This window comes from Ovis aries, chromosome 1 (assembly GCF_016772045.2).
Source record: "Ovis aries strain OAR_USU_Benz2616 breed Rambouillet chromosome 1, ARS-UI_Ramb_v3.0, whole genome shotgun sequence".
NCBI lineage: Eukaryota > Metazoa > Chordata > Mammalia > Artiodactyla > Bovidae > Ovis > Ovis aries.
Window position 1 is genome coordinate 106,131,215 of NC_056054.1, and position 25,720 is coordinate 106,156,934.

At 56.9% G+C, this 25,720-nt stretch overlaps 1 protein-coding gene across 1 annotated transcript; it reads left to right on the forward strand.

Annotated features, from left to right (window-relative positions):
- The first annotated feature begins 6,103 nt into the window (after window positions 1–6,103).
- On the forward strand, window positions 6,104–25,459 carry LMNA (lamin A/C). Its single transcript, XM_027976335.2, has 12 exons — window positions 6,104–6,668; window positions 18,282–18,438; window positions 19,738–19,863; window positions 20,147–20,317; window positions 20,521–20,646; window positions 21,438–21,658; window positions 21,752–21,974; window positions 22,380–22,487; window positions 22,594–22,713; window positions 23,105–23,194; window positions 23,977–24,249; window positions 24,536–25,459. Exons 1-12 carry the CDS (start codon window positions 6,313–6,315, stop codon window positions 24,560–24,562), a joined length of 1,998 nt encoding a protein of 665 aa, XP_027832136.1. The 5' UTR covers window positions 6,104–6,312; the 3' UTR covers window positions 24,563–25,459.
- The last annotated feature ends 261 nt before the right edge of the window (window positions 25,460–25,720 follow it).

Sequence of the window (25,720 nt, forward strand, 5' to 3'; positions counted from 1 at the left end):
TGCGGAATTCCTCTCTGGCCCTAGTCTGGTGTGTATTCTGGTGTGTCCTGTGACAGTTCGGGAAACTAGAGGCTCTCAGATGGGCGGCTGTCTTGGCCCATTGGGTGGGGAAGGGGGTTTGAAATGTTGGGCTGGAGCTCCCAGGCAGATCCTCGGATTTTGCTGTTGGATTTGTCTCCTCAGGGTTTGAGCTGAAGAGGTGGGATGTTGGTTGACCTGGAGGTGGACACCTGGGGTTTGAGGCCTCCTTTTGTCACTTGTCGGCTGCGTGGCCTTGAGCAAATCAGTTAACCCGCCCAAGCCTCAATCTCCTCATCTGTATGATGGGGATAAATGGTGTTTGTGCGTCTCTAAGAGCTTTGAGACTGTTATGGTAGTAATCTTAATTGTCAAAGGGCCACACCTGGGAGACCTGCTCAGCCAGGTGTGAGGTGTAAAGGACTGGCTCTCTGCCCATTGTCCAGCGGCCCTTTCTGACCAGGCTGTTTCCCTGAAGGAATAGACGTGGACCCTGGCTCAGCAGCCAGCGCCCCCACATCAAGGGGATATTAATGCCCTCCCTTGAGGTGCCCTGTGCAGGGTGTTATGTCTCCTGTGGTAGCATATGATGGGGTCAGAGCACTATTTCAGGAGTTCTGGGCAGGCCTACCTGTGTGACCTTGGGCAAATCTTTTCTCCTCTGGCCTTAGAAGCCTATTTGTAAAAAAAGGGGGCTTATTCCCCAGAGCCCTGAGGGCCCTCTGGGCAAGGGATCACCAAGAAGGGGTCCCAAAATTTCCCTGCTAGAGAGGCTCTGTCTCTGTCATGTAGTATATTAGGCTCTGGGGGTGAGATTTCATTCGAATGAGGAGTTCTTTGCCTTTCCAAAGGACTGTCAAATACACATTCCTTCTAAGGGCCTTCCTGGCTAAACTAAGCTAAGTGAATTGCCCACAGCCTGCATCATTCCATCTAGCTGAGTCTGAGTGAGAAGAAGGCTGTCTAATCAGCTGGGCGGCCTGAGGTCAATTTGCCAACCTTTCAGAGTCTGGGGGTTTTGGTACATAAAATGCCAATAATAATACCTCCTTCCTAGGGCTTAGGTGGAGATTAAGTGGGATCAGCCCCACACAGCCCCTCACCGGGTGCCTTGTACATGACAACCATTTACAGAACAGGAGAGTCCTTCCACTCTCAAGGTTATAATATTCACCTGTGCACGAGTGACTCAGCAGTTCAACAGGTGTTTTGTGCCAGACCCTGTGATCAAAGAGTGAATAAGAAAGGGACCTTCCCTCTGGAACCTACTATAAAAGGATCCTCAAACCATGGCTCTCAGCCAGCTCCCACTTTCCAAATCAGCCTCCACTCCCTAGACCCTCCTCCAGGAGTTCCCCTCTTCCCATCCCTATGGGGGAGTTGTCTCCCCAGTGGCCTAGGATCCATTTGAATGCGTCTCTCCCACTCGTAGACTCCTGTCTAGAATTACAGCTTTGATAGTAAGTGCTTGGGAGAAGGCAATGGCACCCCACTCCAGTACTCTTTCCTGGAAAATCCCATGGACAGAGGCGCCTGGAAGGCTGCAGTCCATGGGGTCGCTGAGCGTTGGACACGACTCAGTGATTTCACTTTCACTTTTCACTTTCATGCATTGGAGAAGGAAATGGCAACCCACTCCAGTGTTCTTGCCTGGAGAAGCCCAGGGACAGGGGAGCCTGGTGGGCTGCCGTCTATGGGGTCGCACAGAGTCGGACACGACTGAAGTGACTTAGCAGCAGCAGCAGTAAGTGCTTGGTGTTCAAAGTCAAGTCCACCTGTATTAAAATCTCAGTCCTGCTACTCACCATATGACCTTAGGTAAGTGGTTCACAACTGGAGGTGGTTTTGCCCCGTAGGGAACACTGACAGTGTGTGAAGATATTTTTGATGGTCATAACTGAGGGCAGAGGTAGATAGAGGCCCAGGGAGGCAGCAAAATATCCCATAGGGCCCGGACCCTTCCCCACCCAACAAAGAATTATCTGGCCCCAAAATGTCAATAGTGCAAACTTTGAGAATCCCTGCCTTAAAGGAATAATTTAATCTCCCTGGGCTTCAGTTTCCTCATCTATAAAATAGGGCTAATAACAGTACTTACCATATAGAGCTATTTATGTATAGGTTCAACACAGTAATGCAGATACCTAATGCCTAATAATAGTAGGTACTCCACAATGCTCCCCACATGAATCGTTATTAGTATGCCCCTCAAAGCCCTCCTCATTTCACCCTTCTGCTGAGCCCACTGTTTGACTTGCTGCCTCTGACTCCTTCCTTGCAGGTCTCAAGGCCTCCCTTCTCTCCTCCTTGAGCCCAGCCTTATCAAGCAGCCAGATTCCCTCCCGCAGGTCTCCATCCCTGAGCCAGGTGGCTGCCTCCATCTCCCTCTTCTCCAGTCCTGCCTTTGCTCCCACACTTTTCCACCTCACCTCTAGTGTCTGCCTGCTCAGCTGAGCTGTGTACCCTCCTCAGCTTTTTCCCACTTCAGCACCTCTGTACAGAATTCCTCCCAGCACCAGTCCACCCCAGCTTCTCCCACACGTCCCATCAAAGAGGCATAAGATAGTGAAGGAATCCTGGTCCAGGCCACCTCGTCCATGTTCTGGGCTCGGCCTATTAATGTCTAGTTTGGGGAAAGTCAGCCTCAGCAGTAAAACAGGGAAATGATTCCCAGCCCATAAGGTGGTTCTGTGGGCCAGATTGAGCATGTTTGTGAAAACATACTAAAGAGTGTCAAAGTGCCAGTTACCCAGTTTGTAGAGCAGTATCCTGTGTGCGTGCATGTGCGCATGCTAGGTCACTTCACTTGTGTCCGACTCTTCGTGACCCTCCGGACTGTAGCCCGAAAGGCTTCTCTGTCCATAGGATTCTCCAGGCAAGAATACTGGAGTGGGGTTGCCATGCCCTTCTCCAGGGGATCTTCACCAGGGATTGAACCTGTATCTCTTGTGACCCCCGCATTGGCAGGCAGGTTCTTTAACACTGAGCCACTGGGGAAGCCCCAGCAAACTAATTTTGTCTTTTATTTATGGACCATCTCCCTCCACTTGGATGTCAGCTCCATGAGGGTTGGGATTCTGACCTGTTTTATTCACTGCTGTCTCCCTAGTGTCTAGAGCAGTGCCTGGCACACAGTGGGTATTCAATAAATCTTTGTTGGATGAGTGAATTCACTGTGTGCATAAGGCACTTCTGTAAAGCCTGAAACCTATCTCCTCCAAGAAGCCTCCCTTTAAATGCATGGTACTTAATCACGGCAGCATCCCCATGTTATAGACGAGGAAACAGGCTGAAAGAAAAGATAGAACGCGCCCAGTCAGTCAACTGAGAAGTGGCAGGCCCAGATGCATTTGTTCATTTAAGGAACACTGAGCACCTCCTGAATGCAGGCACTGGGCCAAGTGTTAGGGACACAGAAGTCCAGGATGCTGTAGGAAAGAGGAGGGTCCCCTCCCCAAGGTCGTTGGTCTTCAAGACAAGTGTCTCTTCCACTGCCCAACAATTGTATTCTGATAGTTGGACCCTTGCACTCAACAGCTATATTCTAATATCACTTACTAATGTTCCAGCTTCCAGGCTTCTGGAACCCATTTGAAATTCATTATCCAGTTCAGGGTTCTATGCTGCTCTTTAACCCCTTGTGCTTGGTACGCCTCTTCCTGTTTTCCCTACCGGTGGACAACTCCCTAGAGAGCAAACATAGTAGCTCAACCCTCATTTCTTTGATAGCCACTCTGCCCCTGTTATAGATGAGGAAGCTGAGGCCCAGAGAATTCAGTAGCAGACCTGTCATCACCTGGCCAAGTGAGAGATAGGATTGGAAACTGATCTCCACCCAGACACAACTCTTGCCAGCCCTCACCCCCAGCAGGCTCCGCTCCTCTGGACCTGGCCTTCCCTGCCTTCTGCTTTTGCTGGGACTGACCATCTACACCCTGGCAGGGGAAGAGCAGATGATGACATCTGGGGTTCAGAGTTAGGCCTGAATATTTAGGGTAAAGGCCCACTTTGAAGTTCAGGTTTAGGACTGAGGCCATTGTGGTAGTGGTGGTGGTGAACCCTTTGGAAAGAGAGAAACTTAGGGTGAGAATCCCCTCTCCTTTATCCTGCCTCTTTTCCCAAAGATGGGGAGGTCTGAGAGAGGAAGGCTTAAGTGTGATTTTGCCTCCCCAGCCAGGAGGGGAAGTCAGGCCAGGCCAGGCAGGGACTGGGTGGGGCAGAGGCCGGAGAGCCCTCTGGAGGGGGGCTGAGGCAGTGGGAACAGCCACTGTCCCTCACGTTTCACTGGCTCATTCACCCCACCTCTCATTCTGACTTGGGGAACACAAGAGGGAGAAACAGGGAAAGACTTTCTGTTTTGTCTGGGAAGCTGAAGGTGGGTGCCCCACCCTGAGGGAGGGGGCTGCAGGGAGGGGAACCATATCGCGGGTCCCCCAACTCTGAGTATCCTGGATGCTCACCACCCTGCCCAGTCAACCCCTGGAGATGGAAACCTGCCATCCCTCAGGGAGTGTTTCTCTCCCTGAACACTCAGAGTCCCTGCCTTAATCCTGCCCCAGCTCCAGAACAGAAGACCTGTCCAGCCCTGTTTCTCTGTGTATCCTGATATCCTGGAGCTGTAGGAGTTAGCAACATAATTTAATTTCCCCAGTTCCTCATCAGAGACTAAGCCATGAGAGGCCCAGGGTCAGGGCAGGAAAGCACATGGGTTCTGGAGCCTCAGCCTCTGCCACCTCTTAGAGGTGATGAGATGAGATGGTTGGTGGGGCCGGGGCCCGGATGGGAATGGGGAGTAGGAGGCTGATTAAAGGGGTCTCCCGAGAGTCCTGAGGATGGAAGCTCAGGGACGTGGATGATCCTGTTTTGTGAGAGGGCCTGGCCCCTCCCCGGAGCCAGTGGCAAAGCAGACCTGGTCAGAGAGGAATGTGGAGATAAGTGCGGTGCTGGCCCAGCAGTCAGCAAGGCTATGGGCGCCTTTGCTGTCTTCACCCCCATCACCCCCCTTTTCTGGCTGAAACCAGGATAGAGACCCAAAATTGGCTGTCCAGCCCCCAGCCCTGCTCCCCCTTTCAGGCCCCTTTGGGAACCACAAAAATTTGGGACCTGGTGTCCTGGCAATGTGATGAACGCATGCACAGCTCTGGTATCTGTTTTAAATTATCCATTAAAATAAGTACAGTCCTGGAAAAAAAAATAAGTACAGTTCTGGGGTTGGTGGGCTGGGCTGGGCTGGGCTGAGGACTAGAAAGGGACCAAAGCTGGGAGGAACCTCAGGCAGGCTCTTTTTCTGACTGCTGGGGTCCAAAGGAAGGGGATGGGGTGGGCAGTACTTGGGTCCTATTCTTGACCTTTTCTGGGGCCTCGGGGTTGTTCTTTGGGTCTACGATCCAATGGTTGATTTCAAAGGGAGATTAAACTGGGGCAGAAAATAGGAAAAGAATAACCCCAAACTCTGGTCCCCACCCTGAATTTGAGGGTGTAAAAGGAACTCAGGATCCAGAACTTTGTGGCAGCTCTCCCTCCAACCACCCCAGGGAACCCAGGCATATTTCCCCACCCCACCCTGGCATACTGAGATGTGGCTTTGAATGGACTGCCCACTCATGGAGGTGGGGGGTGGGGGAGTAGGGGTGACTCACTATTACTATGGGGAGGAAAAGGGGGGCCAGTGGTGGAAGAGTGAGTCACCCTCATGGGCACCAGCCTCAGCCTCCCCCCACTTTCCTGGATCTGCCTGCCTGGCGCCCTCCCTTGCTTTGTGCCTACTGCCCCTCTTCCCCCTGCCCTTTGCCCACCCAGCCTCACCCCTTGGCTCTGCCCATTTCCCCCTCTAAGGCCAAAGGCAGTGGGGGCAAGCTTTTAGCTTGGATCGCTGAGCAGGTAGAGACCTAGAGACGAGCTTCAGGGAAGCCCCAGGCACGTGGGGGTGCCTGAGGGAGGGTGGGGCCCTACCCCGGGGCTGTCGTCTCCCCTGCTCACCCCTCCCTCTCCCACCCCTGTGGGTTAGCGACGGCCCCTTTAAGAGAGTGGCCCCTCCTCCCATTCCCTAGACCTATTAGAGCCTTTGCCCGGGAGCCGGTGACTCAGAGTGTTCGCGGGAGCTCCGCATCCACACCGGCCAACCGAGATCCAGAGGTCTGACAGCGCCCGGCCCAGATCCACAAGCCTGCCAGGAGCCAGCCGAGAGCCAGCCGGCCGGCGCGCTCCTACCCCAGCAGTCTCTGTCCTTCGGCCTGAGCCCCGCGTCCTTCCCGGGACCTCTGCCCCTCGGGCAGTGCTGCCACCCTGCCGGCCATGGAGACCCCGTCCCAGCGGCGCGCCACCCGCAGCGGGGCGCAGGCCAGCTCCACCCCGCTGTCACCCACCCGCATCACCCGGCTGCAGGAGAAGGAGGACCTACAGGAGCTCAATGACCGCTTGGCTGTCTACATCGACCGGGTGCGCTCGCTGGAAACGGAGAATGCAGGTCTGCGCCTTCGCATCACTGAGTCTGAGGAGGTGGTCAGCCGCGAGGTGTCTGGCATAAAGGCCGCCTACGAAGCCGAGCTGGGGGATGCCCGCAAGACCCTCGACTCGGTGGCCAAGGAGCGCGCCCGCCTGCAGCTGGAGCTGAGCAAAGTGCGAGAGGAGTTCAAGGAGCTCAAGGCGCGGTGAGTGCCCCAGGTGGCGGCGTGGGGCCGGGAGGGGCAGTGAGGGCAGAGGGACTGCCGCCCCTGCCTGGGCTCCAGGCCGTTGGTAACGTTGCCGTATAGTTTCCTCCCTCCCGGAACTGCCCCCAGCGAGTGCCTGGCAGTGCCAAGGGAAATTGTCAAGACAGGACTGAGAAGGGAGAGGTCTCTGGGAGAGGGTGGGGTATATAAGGAATGGCGGGGTTCATCAGGGCCAAGTAGGAGCTGGTGGCAGGCCCGCAATCTGTCAGGGTGGGATTTGCCAGTCATTTGGGGCCTGAGAGAGGGCCTTGAGCAAAGCCGAACTGGCCTTGCCAGGTCTAAGACATCTAGGCGCCCAAGACACTTAGGAGTGGGTGAGAGGGTCCTGTTGGAACTTTCTTGGCAGCCTTGGCACCGTGCCAACCTTGCCCAGCCTGTCTCTGAAGACATGACTCCCACTAAAACAGAGCTCCTAGGCTGGGAGATGTCTAGTGGTGCCAGAGAGAGGTCACCAAAGCCGGGTGACCCCCTTTTCCCCCTGCAGGGGCACAGCGATGGCCCCCACTGCACAACCCTTTCCCAGGCTCTTGTTAAGAGTTTTGAAGTGCTCCTTTACTCCCTGCATGTCTGGGACTTCCCCTGGCCTCTGACAGGCCCACCGATCAACTCTAGGAGAGCCGCTCCCCCGCAGCTCCCACAGCCCTTGGCCTGCTTGGCCCAGGAATGCAAGGGAGGGAGGGAGACGGAGGGCAGAGGCTCCCGGCTCAGGAAGTTGTGTTATGTATGCCCAGGTCTGTACCTCCCCTTCCCCATCTCCCCACCCTCACCCTCTGCCTAGTCCCTCCCTGCCTCCCTTCTTGGGGTGAGCCACTTTCATTTTCCCGGCCAAGCCTAGCAGCCTCTGCTCTGGCCGGCCCTCTCAGCCACTGGGACATTTTTTTTGTTATTGTTCTTTGCCTTATTAAACTCCTGGAATACTGTGACATTTTTGAAATCCAGCCGTTGGAAGACTCAGGCCCCTCCTACCTTACCCATCCCTGCCCCACCCTACCGCACCCTACTTGTCTCCTCCCTCTTCTCTGAAAAGGCCTTTGGAGCTGGGAAGTTTAGGCCCTCTTCAGCTCCCCAAGGATTTGTTTTCTGAGAAGACCTCAGCCAGAGAGCACTAAGGTGCTTGGAGACCCCTGGCTGAGGCTGTAGTGGTTGGTCTTCTCTTCTTCCCCTTTGCGTCGTCTTCTCCAGGCTCATGCTCTTCTCAGAAGCGCTGTGAATTTGCTACTCTTTATACCCCTTCGCTAGCCCCCAGCCCCTGGCATGGTGGGTGTGGCAGATGTATCATCCCCTAGTGAAGAGTAGATGGAAATGGTGTGGGTAGGCAGGTGACTCTCCCCCCCACCACCCCCCGCACCCCCAAGCCCAGGCTTGCCAGGGGTCAGTTCCCTGATCAGACCAGGGATCCAAAGCCAGGAATCCTAACCATTAGGCCACCAGGGAACTCAGAGTGACTATTTCTGTTGAAAGGGATCATTCCTGTCATTGTCCACTAGTGATATGAATAACTTAGTTAACAGGGCAGACAAGAGGCAAGCTAGGGGAGTCCCAGAGAATTAGTCTTCCAAACTAGCTTACCCAGCTACCGAACTACTACCTTGCGGGTCCCTGCCAAGGGCATTCTTAGCAGGTCTTTTTCTGGGGAAGGTTTTGACCAGGGAACAGAACGAGTGGAGTCTATGGTCTCTCGCTAACCCAGCCACACCAGTCTGTCTCTGCCTCCTGGTGCAGCTGTCCCGGTCTGGGACACCAGGCGGGTGTGTGCGCACGTGGGACAGGGCCGGGGGTGGTGTGTGTACTTGTTATATTTAGCTGCCTGCCTCTCCTCTCCCCCACTGATCCTGGCTGGGGGTGCTGGGCTTCCGGGAGAGGGGGGGTGGTTTTGCACACCTGGATCCTAGGCTGATAGGAGGTTGGGCGGAGACAAAGAGGGCTCACTTGAGGTTTCTGTCCCCTTCTATGTCCCCAGTGGGAGGAGCAAGGATTTGTTGCTCCCTTTTGTGTCTGCTTTGCTCAGGGTGAGGTGAAGAACGCCATGAAGAATTTGGGAGAGGAAGAAAGGCATTGTCCTAACTCCTCCCACTAAAGCCTAGAGAGAAGGTGTTGTCTGGTTTAATGTTTAATTAGAGCTCAGAGTTCAGGGCCAGGCTTTGGGTTGGGATGCAGAGCTGTCTGTAAGGTTTTGTGGCGATTCCTGGCCCAGCCTGGGTACCTTGACCACACCCAGGGCTTTGGGGCCCCCTCTCATCAGACTGGGTTACAGGCTCCAAGCAGAAACACTGCTCCTGCCTGCAAACACAGACTCACATCCTTTATTCTGGAGCCCAGGGGTTTTGAACACCTACTCGCGGGAAGAAAGAGGAGGTTAAAAGCATCAGAGAAGGCTGGCCTGGGGTCGAAGCTTGGAGTTAGGCCCCATCCCAGGCAGGACAGCTGGGTGGATGACTCAGATACTGCCCCCCTCCCTCCCACCCCAGTGGCTTTGCAAGAGACAGGGTGGAGGCAGCAGATGTCTTAAAGGGAGGGGTGGGGGCCTGAGTGTCTGCATCCCTGCTCGCTGCTCCCCACTGCATCCTGGGCTCCTTTTCTGCCTTCTTCCTTAGGTGGTGGTCTGGAACCAGGGCTCCTGACAGACCGTGTACACAAGTAGTTCTAAAGCAGAGTCCAGAGTTACAGGCTTGGGCTGCGGGTTGGTGCGAGGGTCTGTGTCTTCCCAAACGGAACTGGTAGAGGAAGGCTGAGTCAGAAGTGGGGAGATCCCAGACCCACAAAGCAGAAGCATCCCTTTCCCCCGAACAAGGCCTTGGGTGCCCGACAACTTCCTGAATTGCCCGCCTTACATGATGGCCTCAGTCAGAACACGGAGGGACCTGCAGGCCCAGGTTCTTCCAAGCTCTCATCAGGATAAGAACAGGGAAAACCAGAGAGGTGCGAAGGCTTGTCCCGTGTCACACAGCCAATGAATGACAGGCCTGGACTTGAGCACACGTCTTTTGACTCTCATTTGAGTGCTCCTACCATTAAACCTTGGGCTTCCCAGGTGGCGCTAGTGGTAAAGGACTTGCCTGCCAATGTGGGAGACATAAGAGATGCCAGTTCGATTCCTGGGTCGGGAAGATCCCCTGGAGGAGGGCATGGCAACCCACTCCAGTATTCTTGCCTGGAGGATCCCCATGGACAGAGGAGCCTGGAGGCTACAGTCCATAAGGCTGCACAGAGTTGGACACAACAGAAGTGACTTAGCATGCACACACACACACCATTAAACCTCACTTCTCTAGCTTCAGGGACAGGTTGGAGGATGTGGAAGGAGGGTTGGGGTGACTGAAGTGCACCCCTGCACTCTGGAGATTCTGCTCTGAGGCCAGTGTTGTCTTAATGTTCTGCTGTCCTGCAGGGCCTGTTATCACTTGATCAATAGTCTTTGCCACAGCCCATACCTGGAAAGACCCAGGACCCTTCCAGGCCATGAATCATGAGCTGTGAGAGGCTGGTAACTCCTGTCTTGAGACCGTCTTGGGACTTGTCATAGGAATTGCCTGCCTGGACGTGTAAGAAAGTGTGCCCTTTGGGGATAAGGATAGCGGGGATGGAGGCCTTTGAGGATACTGGGCGTGCTCCTGTAGTCATTTCTCCACGCTACCCCTCACCCTGAAGTCCACATTCTTATTCAAATGGAAAGAAGAAAGTACTATTAACCCCAGGGGCTGAGCTGGAAGTACTTGAGAAGCCCAAGAGAAACAAGAAAGACTGTAATTCCTGCTAGGGTCCCGACGACGGCCCTCCCATGGTTGATGCCATGTCCCTGGCACATCCCCTGGCCTCCAGGGGTCTGAGGCTTACTCTTGCACGGAATGAGCCCATTGTCTGCACTCCCAGGCCCACCCCCAGTGATTCAGTAGCTCAGTGTCAGGGCTGAAGGCAGGGACAGCTGGGGGGACAACTGGGAGGAGATGGCTTTACCTACCTACTGTGCCCCCTGCTTCCCTGTGCTCCTCCCCCCACCCCCCAGTCTCCCTCCTCCCCAGCCCCTGACCACCTTTAGCAGCTTCAGCAGCCAGGACCAGGTCTGGCCCAGAGGTCCAGGGCAGTTCATTCCATTCTTACCTCCCTGGCCCCTGGAACCCCGACTCCTGAACTGAAGATGACACAGGCTAAGCTCTAATGTTCTTGGAGATGGTGAGGAAAGAGGTTCTATGGGGAAGGCTGCAGGGTCTCCTTTCTCTTAACAAAAGGCAAGGTGATCTACCAACAAACTGACAGGTAGCATGAGGCAGTGAAAATACCCCTGGCCCTCGGTGTCCTTAGTTCCAGGCTTAGCCCTGCCTCTAAACTGCTCTGTGACCTTGAAGAAATCACCCTCCACCTCTGGATTTCCCTAGCTGTAAAAGAAAGGGGTTAGGGCAGAAGATCTCCAGAGATGCCTCCAGTTCCAAAGTAGTACCATGACCCACAAAGTGAGAAAACAGTTCTCTAAAATACCAAGCTATGCATATAAAAATCAGACATAATTAATGTGAAAATAGTTAATAGCCAATGCTATTCGCAATAGAAATATTTCCCACAAGCTGTGGAATTAAAAGTACTAACACCCTCCTCTCTTTTTCCAAGAAAGTTTGTGACAAACAGGTAATTATTATGACATTACACTCTTGGCTTAGGCTTTGTTTTTATTACTATTAGGAAAGGACACTGTATTTTGAGCATACCTCCCTTGAGGCTGTACCATGCAGGAGAGTCCCGAGGACCTGTGCTGGAGAAGAAGCAGAGGCTCTGGGGCAGGCAGGCAGGCCCATTACCTTAGTGCTGGCCGGGATTAGACAGCATGGGCCGGAATCAGAGGGAGGTGCAGGGTGACCTTGAACTGCCCACCTTCTGCTCTTCATGCCCCCATTGAGGCTGGGCTGTGAGGAGGTCTTGTCCCTAAACACTCAAGGAAGGGGGATACTTTGGGAAGGAGGTGGGGCAGAGTAGGGGGCCACACTCCCCTGTCCTTTTGTGAGGAAGCCTGAATCCTGCCTGTCGAAACCAGGAATAATTCTGGCCAAAATCCCAGGCCCAGCAGAGGAGCTGAGTCATGGTAGAGGGCAGAGTAGAGAGTGGATGGGAGACCCTGAATTGTCCAGGCAGAGAAAGAAAGACTGAGGGACGGCCTTTTTTGAAAACTAATTTTCTGAGTGGCAGGAAGAAGGAGGAGGCTCTGAATCAGATGGGGGCCAGATGGAGGGGGAACAATACAGGAATCCCTTTCGGGACTGGCTCAGGGAAGTAAGAGACCCTTGATTTCCAGGAGCGCAGTCCCTGGCGGTTCAGAGGGGGATGTTTGGGATTGCCAAGGCACCCCCCCACCCTTCCTCCTCCCAAAGCTCTGATGACACTGCCACCCTCTGCCGGCTGGGAGACAGCGTTGCATCTTCCAAGGCTGGAGCTGGAATGCAGCGGGACCAGAACTCCTAGGTCCTCCCCAACTTCCTTTCTCCATCTTGGGGTGCGGCTCCCACCTTCCTCCTGCTGTTGTCAGGGTTAATAACCGTGAGCCATCGGATGGAAGGTTAATACGTCCTAAGAAGGGACAACTGAATCGCTTTCTTGTAGGGATGTCGGCCAGTGGCCTCCCTCCCTCCCACACCCAGGACCTCCTACTTCTTCCTAGACCATCCTTCTCCCCTCCATGCCCTGACTTCTTTTGGTCTGTTCCAGGCCTTGGCCTGCATTTTTATGACAACACAGGAATGATTTCTGGAGAGACAGGCCAGGAAGAGGGAAAGTGGAGTTTGGCAGGAGGGAGCGGTTAGTCAGGAAGCCCGCCGCCTGTTGTCCAGGACCCCAGCGCACCGGCCTCGGACTGCAGGCCTCTCCGGCTGCTGCACAATGCCACGTTGATACACCCAGCAGCTGTGACTCAGGCCTGGCCCTGCGCCAGGCCCAGCGCCTCTGCTGGAGTTGCGTCTGAACATGTCAACAGGCCTCCTGTCCCCCTTCTCAGCGCCAGCCAGTTCCCCCATCCCAACCCTCCCTTTGCTTGGAATTAAGACCTGGCTTTGTCTGGGGTGAGGACAGCTGGGAGCCTAGCAGCTCTGGAAGGGGAACCGAGGGCCCTCGGACCCCGAGCATATGTGGTGGATGTCACGCCCAAAGGAGGCGTGCGGAAGCAGAGCTGTGCCTGCTGTGGGTGCACGTGCCGGGGTGGGAGGGGTGGGGGCGGGGATCCATACTGGGATCCTCCCGTGTACTTTCCAGGTGTGAGACATTCAGACCTTCCACAGGGTGGCATGTGGGGAAGGTTCAAGGGGCTTCTCAGTCCCTAGAACACCTGCCCCTCTCAGTGGATCTCCTTAAGGTCTCCTTTCCAGAGAGGGCTGGGGCCTTGAAAGCCAGATTGCGGAACCAAATGTCCCTGCCCTTCCACATCCTGCCCATACCTGAGAGTGATGGCAGACTCACAGACCAGCCTAGAAACCCAGCAGTGGTTCCTCCTGGGAGAGGGAACTGCGGAACCTCATGGCTCCACACACAGCTGTGGCGCAGCTGATGTTTGAGTGCTCTTTTGCTAGGTATCTGTGTCATCACTTGGGTACTAGGGTGACTCCTGGCCATTGAGCAGAAGCCCAAGTGCCTCCCGGACACTCTTCCTGGGGGTTTACTGCCTACTTTCTGCGAGCCCTGCATGCATCGTGCCATTTTCTGAGCCTGTCTCCATCTGCTCCGAGTGTCCTCAGGTGACCGGGAGGGCAGGGTTTTAGGGTCTGAGCCTACTCTTCTGCAGGCCTCGGTTTCCCCACCTGTAAAAGGGCAGGAATTGTTCCAGGAGGTTCCCCCTTAGACACCTTGAACATATGAATCTTCTGGCCTCAGGGCATTTGGGGACATACAGAAAAAGCCGCGAGACACACTTATAACTGGAAAGAGAAGAAACCAGCACGTAAAACAACAGCTGAGCGGACTTGGAAAAGGAGAGAGAGGTGTGGCTGGGTCTGGAGGCACAGGGCTCAAACGAAGGAGGCAGGTGTGGGTTTGGATAGGTGGAGGGAGGGAAGAATACATTGAAGTGGGAGGAGTTGCTGGAACAAAAGGAGGGTGATAGGAATGTGGGGGCCCGGCGTGGGGTGGCCACAGGATAGACCCCGTCACCTGGCAGGGAGTCAGCCTGGGAAGAGGTGTACATGTCTGGGAGGAGAGGGGAGGGCTGGGACTCACTGCTGCACACCCAGTCCTGCTTTGCCCTGCCCAGCCACAGGGGGCTCCCTTTTTAGTGAGGCAGGAAACGCCAGGGCCTCGGGGTCTCGGTGCTCCCGCCTCCCCTCCCCCCTCTTCTCCGCCCGTCGATGGGGAACTCCGAGGGCTGGTGAGCCTGGGGCGTGGTCAGCGAGGGGACTGGGGCGGTCTGAGGGCGCCCTGGCGGGCTGGCCAGGCTCTTCCACTGCCCCTGTGGCCATCTGCCCCGCCCACTGATTATTTTTAGCCCCAGCCGGCTGTCTCTGCTCGCCTCGTGTTCCTCAGCCCAGCGGAGGAAATGGGGGCCTTTCCCTCGGGGCCTAGCAAGTTGCTCCCAGCAACCCGGCCCAAACAGGCCTGTGGCCGCCCTGGCTTCCATATCTGGCATCCGAGCTGGGCTGAGGAGGCTGACTCAGCCGGCAGGTCAGCGCCTGGCGCGGTGCCCACGCAGCCCCTTTGCTGCGCCAGGCGCCTTGCTCCCCCCCCCCCCCCCCCCCACCCCCGCCCAAGAAGCCCCTAAAGCCCTGCCCTGCAGTGGCCCTGAAGCCCGGCTCCCCTATCCCTCCAGCCTCTGCCTAATAGCACCCCAGCCTGGGAGCTCCCAGCTCTCGTGTGTGTGTGTGTGTGTGTGTGTGTGTGTGTGTGTGTGTGTGTGTGTGTGTGTGTGTGTGTGTGTGCGTGTGCGTGTGCGTGTGCGTGTGCGTGTGTGTGTGCCTGTGTGTGTGTGCCTTATCCTTTTCCTCTCTGCTCTCGTGTGTGTGTGTGTGTGTGCGTGTGCGTGTGTGTGTGCCTGTGTGTGTGTGCCTTATCCTTTTCCTCTCTGCTCTCCTGCCCTGCCCCACCCGACTTTTCCCGCCTTCTGCGATCAGATTTGCCAGCCGTGGGAAGAGTTCAGAAACAGGATGCCCAGCCCTTCTTGTATCAGGAGCCCACTGGGATGAACCCACTCCAGTGCTGGAGGAGCCTGGCGGATGGGAGGGAGAGAGTGGGCTCCCCGTGGCGTGGCATGGGGGCCTGGGCAGGACGTGGGTACAGCCAGGGTCTCCCGTGTGAGCACTAGAGGATTTCCTGACACCTGCCCGGGTATTGTCTGCTGGAGGATGAGTCACCTGTGGAGCCCCTGGGTCCCACCCTTCCCAGCTCCCCTTGCCTGCCCTACCCTGTTCTTCCTGCCAGCCCACTGTGGGGCAGCATGTGCCCAACTTTCCCATTGCTGGCCCCCAGTGGACTGGGGCACAGGCAGCACCGCTCCTTGGGCTGAACGCCTGGCCAATGTCTGCTTGGGATCCCTGTTAGGGCTGGGGACCCCGACTAAGGAAGCAATGTCAGTTGGAGCTAGTGGACAGGCAAGACTGAGGAGGAGGTTCGGGAGGCGCTGGCTTCTGCACCCCACCCCCAGCCATCTCTTGCGGGGTGCGTGTGGCTCCTGGCCACAGGGCTCCTGAGGTCTGAGTCATAAGCCCATGGGTGATAGCGGCTGCTTCCCCACAGAGGGGAGCTCCCGGAAAATGACTGAGAAAACCACAAAGGCTCTTCCTTGCTTACCTCTCTGCTCAAGTGGCTTCCCTCATCCGCAGAGTGTATGTCGGTCCTTTCCTTGCAACTCTTTTAATGCTAATCAGAGTCTCCAGAAGGGGAAGGAAAATCGCCCCCTTAATTTCTTTGGAGACCATTAGCAGGGCAGGGGGAGCCATCCGGCACCCATTCACACCTCTGCTCCCAGACTTGCTGCAGGATCCTGGAGGCCCCCTGGGCAGAGTTCTCTGAGCCTGTTTCCTCCGACACCTAGGACTAGCACCTGTCTCAGTGGGGAAGCTGTGGCAATTCAGTTAATACAGTTTTTAGAGCAAAGAATCGGACACCACTTGGTGGCTGAACAGCCATAACGTGTACACAGTCAGCTCTGTTTGCTGTCATTATGTGATTACCAGTATTAGTCCTATTAGCATTAATATGGGCATTACTACCACCCACCTTTGGGAGCGTCCTAACTGAAGAGGTTAGACTGAAGGACAAAATCCTGCAGTTGTCAGGCTGTGAGCCCCGGAGGGCAGGGACCATGCAGCTACATTTTCCTGTGTCAGTGTCTGCCTGGCACTCTCACAGGAAAGGTATTTCCAAGGAGAACTTCTGAAGTTTCTCCTCTGGGTCTGAGGAGGCCATGGAGGCGGGACTAGGGAAGAGACGCCCTCGAGACGTCTTCTGAAAGCGTCATGGTGCTCTGTCCTGCTGCTCCCAGCTCAGGCTGGCTGGATCGGGAGCCCTGTATCCTGCTGGCTCGGTTCTCTCTAGACCTGTGGCTGAGGAGGAGGAGGAGGAGCAGGGGGAGGATTCCTGATCAGCAGCCAGAATTGACTGTGACTCCGCCTGGGTCCCCGGAGCTGCATGCTGTGTTTGACATGGGGTCACTCACCTTCCTCCTCTGTGCCTCAGTTTCCTCATCTGTAAAAGGAGGGGGTTAAGCGGAACCTATGCGAAGCTCCTCCCAGTTCTCTTAAGTTCTGAGAGCCTCCCAGCCGTTAGCCTGCAGGGCAGGGAGGCCTGTTCTGGGAAGTCCCTGCCAGCCCTGGAGTCAGCCCAAGGAGCTCAGAATCTTTGTCTGCCGTGTCGCTTCACTTTACCAGCGGTTTTTCTTCTTCTTCTTTCCTCCCCCTGCAGCTGCCTCAGCTTCGGAAAAGTTCTGAAGTCATGGAAAGTTGGGGCTGTGCTCCCAGCCAGGGGATGGGCCGGATGGCAGCCAAAACCTGAGCTGGGTTTTGACTTTATTTTTAGCTTTTCTGGCTAAGACGGAGGAGGGGAGAGCTCCTTCAGGTCTGGAAGGGCCTCTTTTCACAGGAGACAGACACTCTTGCTCTAAACAGCTTGTTCTGAAATGTGGCCAGAGGCCTGGACAGAGCAAGGCTGGGGGTGCTCCCCCGAGATCTTCACGTCCTTCCCCTGCCTGCCGGGGTGGCACTCTGTCCCCCTCTCAGTGGACCCCAGTTGGAGGGGAGGTGACTCCTGATTGAAGACTTCTAAGCTAACGGCAGAAGCACACTGCCCCAGTCTTGGGCCCTCCGTCCAGAGCTTCTCCTGCTGGGCCTTCTTCATCCTTCTTAACACTGAATTGCTGGGGCTCCTGGAGCTGCAGGCTTGGTGGCAGGAGAAAAATGTTGGCGGGGCCACTTCTCTGCTTTCCAGGATAGATTTCTTTCTCCCCCTGCCCACATTTGCTTTTCGTTTTTTCCATCTGCCCAAGTGGGTTCATGCTTGAAGTCTGCTGAGTCGCAGATGGCAGCTAGGACTAGGCCCTTGGGTTCTTTCCTTCCACTCCCTGGGTCTAGTGCTTTCTCTCCCCACACATCGGTGAAGGGATCATTCCGACTGGGAAGTTCTTGCATTCCCCAGAGGTCTTTAAGAAAATAGGATCCGTCTATTTCTCCAGGTCACTATCCAGCAGAAATAATCAGGGGCCTGGGAAGGGAAGGGAGGTGGCAGAGGCCACCCCGTTTGAACTGGTTCTAGGTAAAGCTTTACCCAGTTTGAGGAGTGTGGAGGTTCAAGGCTGGAGCCCAGATGGATCTGGAGGCCTGGGTCACATCTGGAACCAGATGCTGGGCTTGTGGTCGATAGGTTGGGCTCAGCATTCTCAGGCTCTGATGAGGCCGAGAGAGAGGGAAGGCTGGAACCCTTGTGCTCTGCCCCATCAGGGGACCCAGACTGGGCCTGAGAAAGGGAAAGATCAACACAATGCCTGCTCGTCTTCATTCCAGGTCTCCCTGAGCTTTGACCAAACTTTCCCTCCCAGCAGTCCCTGGTGTGTAAAGGGACTAGGGCAGGTGACTGACACTTTTAGCACTCAAACTGATAAGCGTCAGGCACACTCAGACCCCAGGGCTAGGAGCCTGGCAGTCTGGATCCCTGCAGAGGAGGAGGCTGGGCTGAATGGAAGGTGGGTGGAGTCAGGGGGGAGAAGGTTAAGGCCCTAAGTGAGAAGGGGCAGGAGACAAAGGTGGTTCTGTCTCTTTGGAAAGGAATGGGAGGGGAGAGAGGGAAAAGCATTCAGCTCATGGGATTGAGCTTTGCCCTTGGCCCCAGGCACGTTCCTGAGCACTGAGTCATGGGAAGGGTGGAGAAGCAGGAAAGGGGTTTTGGGGGCCTTGGGAGAGTGGGAGTCCAGCCCCAGAGGCGGGCAGACGCAAACAAACCAGAGCCAAGGATGCCCTCTCCTGGCAGCTTGGGGGATAGCAGAACCAGGTCCTGCCGCTGACCTCCCAGGACCTGACTTCTCACTCTCCCTGGGAGACCTAACTCTGTCTAGGAACGCAGACTCCTCCTCTTAAAGCCACTCTTTTCTGGCTTTTTCAGCAATTCCAAGAAGGAGGGAGACCTGATGGCCGCCCAGGCCCGGCTCAAGGACCTGGAGGCTCTGCTCAACTCCAAGGAGGCCGCACTGAGCACTGCTCTCAGCGAGAAGCGCACGCTGGAGGGCGAGCTGCATGACCTTCGGGGGCAAGCGGCCAAGGTGAGGCCCACCCGAGACCCACCCAAACGCAGGCACCCTGCTCCCTGCCCAAACGCACACTCACTGCTCCCTCCAGGCATTCTCAGGAGGCGCCTGTCCCACCGCATCAGAGCCATTCCTGTGTCCTAGCATTGCTGCATCCATCCAGACCACAGTGCTTCCTCCTTTGCTCCCCATGGTGTCTAGCACCATGAATTTAAAAGAATCCACAAACCGTTTCCATCTGACTTTGAAATGAATTGTGCCTGGCCCTGGATCCCTCCCGTTTGGCCTTGCTATAGACAGCCGTGACCTCTCTGGAAGATCAGAGAAGAGTGTAGACTGTCCACAGAGCCCTAGTTGGGAGCTGATGGCTGACCATATATGGACGTATGTTTTTAATGTATACGATGGTCTTTACTTTCAAACACTTTGCTATCGATTCCAGCGTCTAGTCTCATGGTATAAGCTAGGGAACAGAATCAAAGAAGCAGGTTTGTTCCCAATCTGACCGCCACATCTGCTCAGAGTAAGGTCAGGACTAGAGTCAGCCACCAAGCCTCTGTCCAGGGCGCTCTTCCCTGCTAGGCCTTGCCACCAGAGTACACTGTGGAGAGACTAGGAGAAATCAGCAGTTTGGCCAGAAAATCAAGGCTGGGCCATTCTGCTCCCAGGCCCTGCCCCCAGCCCTTCCCAGCTGCACCGCCCAGGTTGTGCTTTCTAAGATGAAGATCTAGGAAGGGTGCACCCCTACTCAGGCTTCAGACGATCTTTTCGTGGCAGTAAGGGTGCGATCCATGGATCCATGGCCCAGCCCCTGCCTTCCAGTCCAGACACCTCTGCCGTCACTCTCCCCCCAGGGCTCCATCCTTCGGCTTCAGCAGTACTGAGCCTTCCGAAGCGCATGTGTGTGCTTTCGTACTTCTGCGCCCTTGCACTTGCTCCTGTCTGCCCACTTGCCTGTCCTTCAGATCTCAGACTCTGGAGGCCTTCCTACAAGCCCCCCACTACCACCCCAGGCACACTTTGGTCCCTTCCCTCATGTTCCTTCTGTACTCTGGGCATATTTCCGTGGCTGTAGCAAAATACAGCTATAGAAAGAGGAGGCACTCTCTATATTTTCATTAGCACAGCAACTCTCCAAGGTCATTACTGTGAAGTAGATGCGTCATCACCTCTGTGGGCATCCAAGGCTCTTGCTTCCTTAGGCCTGTTTCTCCACATACAAAGGGAGGTGCTGGACATGACCCCCTTCTCAGCTTCCTTCCAGCTCTGGTGTCCTATGACCCCTCTCCCTGACCTCTGTCCCCTTCCTCTCAGCTCGAGGCAGCCCTGGGTGAGGCCAAGAAGCAACTTCAGGATGAAATGCTGCGACGAGTGGATGCTGAGAACCGGCTGCAAACCCTGAAGGAGGAGCTGGACTTCCAGAAGAACATCTACAGCGAGGTGGGAACTGTGCCCTGCAGACCGGAGGACTGGGGCTGGGTGGTGAAAGATGTCAGAGCTGGGCTGGGGTATCAGCTGTGTGCAGAGCTCCCCGGCCAGGCTGGCTTGTTCTAGTGATGGGGAGTCGGGGTGAGGGCTGGGGGGAGTGGTGGCCAGCCCCCAGGTTAAAGCGGAGCTCACAGTGACTTTGTTCAGTGTTAGGATTGGGCTGGGAGCTCAGCCACTTGGGCCTCATCCTCAAAGGCCTAGTTCTGATTTTGGTCTCTGGGTCCACCCCTTCCAGGAGCTCCGTGAGACCAAACGCCGCCACGAGACGCGCCTGGTGGAGATTGACAATGGGAAGCAGCGAGAGTTTGAGAGCCGGCTGGCGGATGCCCTGCAGGAGCTGCGGGCCCAGCATGAGGACCAGGTGGAGCAGTACAAGAAGGAACTGGAGAAGACCTATTCGGCCAAGGTGCTCATTCTCCCGGGGTTCCCATGCTGCCACTGTCCCCAGCAGCCCTCCCTGCTGCCCTCCCTGAGATGTCCTGTGGGAGATCAGGTGGACGGGGCCCCGGATTGCTCCGGACCTCGGGCTGCAGCAGCGATGTCCTTCTCGGGTCCCTGCCTCCTTCCTGGTTGGTCCCTGCAGCCCTAACCCTATGTCCTCTCTCCCAGCTGGATAATGCCAGACAGTCAGCGGAGAGGAATAGCAACCTGGTGGGGGCTGCCCACGAGGAGCTGCAGCAGTCCCGCATCCGCATCGACAGCCTCTCGGCCCAGCTCAGCCAGCTCCAGAAGCAGGTGCTGCCCCGCCTCCCCCCCCCCCCCCCCCCCCCCCCCCACCGCCCCTCCCCTCCACCGCCCCTCCCCTCCCCCATAGGGCCGGCGCAGAACATGCCCCGAGGAGCATGGACTGAGTAAGAAGCCTGGGATTTGGAGCCACATGACCTGTTTGCTGGTCCAGGACTACCTCTTATCTCTTGATATTTACCTGCTTGACCTTCACTTCTCAGAGCCTAGGTTTTCCCATTTGAATATGGAGATCATTCCTGTCCTCCCTAACTCAGATCTGCCACAAGACTACAGTGTGAGGTGTTAAAAGTGGAAAAAAAAAAAGAGTGAAAGTGTTAGTCACTCAGTCATGTTTGACTCTGTGTGACCCCACAGATTGTAGCCTGCCAGGCTCCTCTGTCCATGGGCTTTCCCAGGCAAGAATACTGGAGAATGGGTAGCCATTCCCTTCTCCAGGGGATCTTCCCAACCCAGGGACTGATCCGGGGTCTCCTGCATTGCAGGCATAGTGAGGTGTTAACAGCATCAATATTGTCGCTGGCTGTGCCATTTGTAGCAGAGGAAATAGGTTCTAGCCTCAAGTTAAGAGATTTCAGTTGGATGTTGAGAAGGACTCCGCAGTCGCCAGCCAGCCCCAGCCACATTAGAGCCCATGAAAGGCTCTGATGGGAGCCTGAAGACAGGGGTGGGGGAGGGGGTGGGAGGGTGTGTGCCCCGGGGGGGTGCCCCACCCCTATCCCTTACCTCTCCATACTCGGGGACCTCGAGAGCTCACCAGACCCCCATTCCCCCTCAACCAGCTGGCAGCTAAGGAAGCGAAGCTGCGGGACCTGGAGGACTCGCTGGCCCGTGAGCGCGACACCAGCCGGCGGCTGCTGGCGGACAAGGAGCGGGAGATGGCGGAAATGCGGGCAAGGATGCAACAGCAGCTGGATGAATACCAGGAGCTGCTGGACATCAAGCTGGCCCTGGACATGGAGATCCACGCCTACCGCAAGCTCCTGGAGGGCGAGGAGGAGAGGTGGGCTCCGGGGCGGCAGGCGGAGGCCCCTTCCTCCTGCCGCCCGCCACCCGCCTTGACCAGGCCCCCTCACCCCTGCCTCCCCCTCCACAGGCTCCGCCTGTCCCCCAGCCCGACCTCGCAGCGCAGCCGAGGCCGGGCCTCCTCCCACTCGTCCCAGACCCAGAGTGGGAGCAGCGTCGCCAAAAAGCGCAAGCTGGAGTCCACCGAGAGCCGGAGCAGCTTCTCCCAGCACGCTCGCACCAGCGGGCGCGTGGCCGTGGAGGAGGTGGACGAGGAAGGCAAGTTCGTGCGCCTGCGCAACAAGTCCAACGAGGTAGGCCTCCCAGGTCGGCTTAGGGAGACGACCTGGACGGTGAAGGGGTGGAGTTTGCGGGGAGGGGGGTTCCTCACATCAGACCAGGGCAAGTGTGGGTATCTCCTCCACGCTCCGGTTCCATTCCTGGCCCCGGGACTCATCAGTGCAGTGAGACCTTCTTGGACAATGTATTTAACCTCTCCTAGCATTGTCATCTGCAGAACAGGCATGAACAATGGCCCCTAACTTTTGAGTTCTTGGGAAGATGGAAGGACTGAATAGGTCTGGTACAGCCTAAGTGCCCCTAGATGTAGCTGTTGTTTATCCTTGAAGGGGGAGAGCTGTGAGGGGAGGAATAGAAGGTGATAAACCCTCTAAGAGCCTGAAGTAGCCTCTCTCACCTGCCCCTTCCCTCTCGGGCAGGACCAGTCCATGGGCAACTGGCAAATCAAGCGCCAGAATGGAGATGACCCCCTGCTGACCTACCGCTTCCCACCAAAGTTCACTCTGAAGGCCGGGCAGGTGGTGACGGTGAGTGGCTGGGTGTTTCGGATGACCTCGGGTGGGGATGGGCTGGCCTGAGGCTGGGTGTGCTGGAGCGTGAGTGCCCTTCTCTAATGAATTCTCCATCCCCCAGATCTGGGCTGCAGGAGCTGGGGCCACCCACAGCCCCCCTACCGACCTGGTGTGGAAGGCGCAGAACACCTGGGGCTGCGGAAACAGCCTGCGCACAGCTCTCATCAACTCCACTGGGGAAGTGAGTGTGCTGCAGGCTGGCCTCTCACTGGACAAGGCTTCCCCCGCAGCCAGAGTCGGAGGCAGCTGCCCCCAGGCCAATTCAGGGCCGCTTTCTCCCAGGGCCCAAACTCTCCACCCAGAGATAGCTCCCCTTGCAGCAGGAGGGGTGGGGGTTAGACAGTGAGCATGGTTAAGGGCAGATCATGCTCCTATCCAGAGACCTGGACAGCACGTCCCTGGAGTAGAAACAAGTGTCTTACCTCCAGCGCCCCGGAGGACAGAGCAAGTGGCAGCCTGGACGGGGGGCAGAGCGCGAGCAGGCTCCTGGAGGTCACTGGGGTGGGTATGCTGCACACCCTTTCTCCGACCTGCAGCCCCTAACCCTCAGCCTTGTCCTGTGTCCGCGGCAGGAGGTGGCCATGCGCAAGCTGGTGCGCTCAGTGACCGTGGTCGAGGACGACGACGATGAGGATGGAGACGATCTGCTCCATCACCACCACGTGAGTGGCAGCCGCCGCTGAGGCCCAGCCCACGCCAGGGCACCCAGCCCGGCCTGGGGACACCCTCTCCCTGGCCTCCCCCTGCCAAAAAATCTTTTCATTAAAGAACATTTTGGAACTTCACTCGCTGCCCTGGCTTTTCTTCTCTCTCCTCCCTATACCTTGAACAGGGAACCCAGGTGTCTGGGTGCCCTACTCTGGTAAGGAAGGGAGCGGGAACTTCTGATGCCACGGAGTCTTCCCATGGGAGCGGTGGACAAGAGTCCGGATTTATCCCCCGGGCGGGGAAGGGAGGACAGACGCGGGGCACGCAGCCCTGCCTCTCTCCGCCCACACTTCTCTCGCTTGCATCTCCTTTCTTGTCTCCTCCTCATCCTGGTCACGTGCATGGCCTCTCGTTTTCCCCATTTTTCCTGGGAGAAGGGTCTCTTGCACCTACCCTCCTCCCAATTAATTTTGCATGCCTGCCGCTCTACAAGCTTGCTGACTCTCTCTCCTTTCCCTCTGAAGCTTAGAGTAGCTAAGACAAGAGTCAAAGCCTGGCTCCCGTCCCCTGCCTGTCCCCAAGTCTTCCTGACCCTTCCTCCTGTCATGTCCTTCCCTTCCCCTCTTCCCAGCCCAGGCTCCCCACCCCAAGCCCTATACCACCCACCAGTTAGGTTACTTAGGCGCAGAAGCCCACCTTTCTGCCTGGACCCTGCCGGAGCGCGGAGCCTGGGTGTTGGGCCTGAGCGGTCAGTCCCAGACTCGCCGTCCGGCCTGAGCCTTGTCTCCCTCCTCAGGGCTCCCACGCAGGCAGCAGCTCGGGGGACCCCGCCGAGTACAACCTGCGCTCGCGCACCGTGCTGTGCGGGACTTGCGGGCAGCCCGCAGACAAGGCGCCTGCCAGCGGCTCGGGAGCCCAGGTGGGCGGATCCATCTCCTCTGGCTCCTCCGCCTCCAGTGTTACAGTCACTCGCAGCTACCGAAGTGTGGGGGGCAGTGGGGGTGGCAGCTTCGGGGACAGCCTGGTCACCCGCTCCTACCTCCTGGGCAACTCCAGACCCCGAACCCAGGTGAGTCGGCCCTCTGTCTCCAACCCCCGGCGGGCAGAGGACCCTAGTCCTCCAGGGTTAGGGCCAGGCTGCCCTGTGGGAGGGAGAGCCTTCTCTTCCGCAGCCCGGGGGAGTGGGAGCCTCCTCCCCGCAGCCCAAGATCCTAGAGAGCGGCTGCTGCTCCTGCGTCCTGCCCCTCCTGTCTGAGCCCCAGATTGGAGGGCAGGGGCGGGGCTGGGTTAAGAGGGGAAGGGAGGGTTGGCCAAGCACTGCCACTCACGCCGCTTCCCTCTCTCCTCTCTTTTAGAGCCCCCAGAACTGCAGCATCATGTAACCTGGGACCTGCCAGGCAGGGGTGGGGGCGGAGGCCCATGCTTCTTCCTCACCTCATGCCCACCCCTGCCCTGCGCCTCACGGGAAGGGGTTCGAAGCCAAAGAAAAATACCCCTTTATTTTTTCTTCTATGTTTTGTTTTTTGTTTTTCTAAGAGAAGTTATTTTCTACAGTGGTTTTATACCGAAGGAAAAACATAAGCCAAAAAACCCCGCGCGCATCTCTCTCAATTCCCCCCCTTTTCTCCCTGCTTCCGAGAAACTCCGTATCTGCCTTAAAACCAAAGAGGGAGCCGAGGAGAGGGGATGCTTTTACAAAGCCTCGTTTCTGCTTTTCTGCCCTGCCCGCCACCCCCATCCCGGGGACCCCGTGACATGGTGCCTGAGAGGCAGGTGTGGAGTCTGCTCTGCCAGCCTCCAAGGGAGGAGGGCTGAGCCTCGCCCCTGGGCCAGCCCCCATCGTTCCACTACCCCCCGCAGAGGCTCCTCCGCCTGCCCGCCCCCGCCCCCCCTCTCCCCAGCCCCGGGGTGACTCGATTCTCCCAGGTCCCAGCTGCGTTTGCTTCTTCTGTATGTTATTTAGACAAGAGATGGGAATGAGGCGGGAGGTAGAAAGGTAGAATAAGGTTAGTCTGAGCCTGCCTTCACCTAGCTTTAGAGCCAGGGGTGGGCTCTGCCCAGTCACTGGAGGTCGATCAAGGTCACGTGGGTGTAGGGGAGGAGGGAGAGGGAGGCCTACTAGGAAAGGGGAGAGCCTGCTGGGGCCCCACCGAAGGGGAGGAAGGGGAGGAGGTGTGGAGGGCTTGCGGCAGTGGGTTTCGGCAAACACTAAGGAGCCCCTTGCCTCCCGTTTCCCATCTGCACCACTTCTCCCTGAATCAATACACTAGTTGTTTCTATCCCTGGCTGCCGTGGTGTCTTTGTTGGTGGGTGTCCTTGTGTGTTTTCTGAGGGTCCCATACACATGTCACTCGGTCACCTGCATCGTCACGCCGCCCAGCCTCCCCCTTGCTCTAGGGAGACAAAGACCGCAGAGCTTCAGGTGCACAGCTGGGCACCCAGCAGTGGCTGCTGGGGAGACGCTCTGACATGAGCATTGCCCACCCAGTGCAGGGCTGTCTCCATGAGTCCCGCAGAGAGGCAGAGCCTGAGGGCAAGCA

Excerpts from the sequence above, each read along its gene's own strand:
- LMNA (XM_027976335.2), top strand. The coding sequence starts at position 6,313 with ATGGAGACCCCGTCCCAGCGGCGCGCCACCCGCAGCGGGGCGCAGGCC. Across the intron at positions 6,669-18,281 it reads TTCAAGGAGCTCAAGGCGCG|CAATTCCAAGAAGGAGGGAG; the intron begins GTGAGTGCCCCA and ends TGGCTTTTTCAG. Across the intron at positions 24,250-24,535 it reads ACTCCAGACCCCGAACCCAG|AGCCCCCAGAACTGCAGCAT; the intron begins GTGAGTCGGCCC and ends CCTCTCTTTTAG.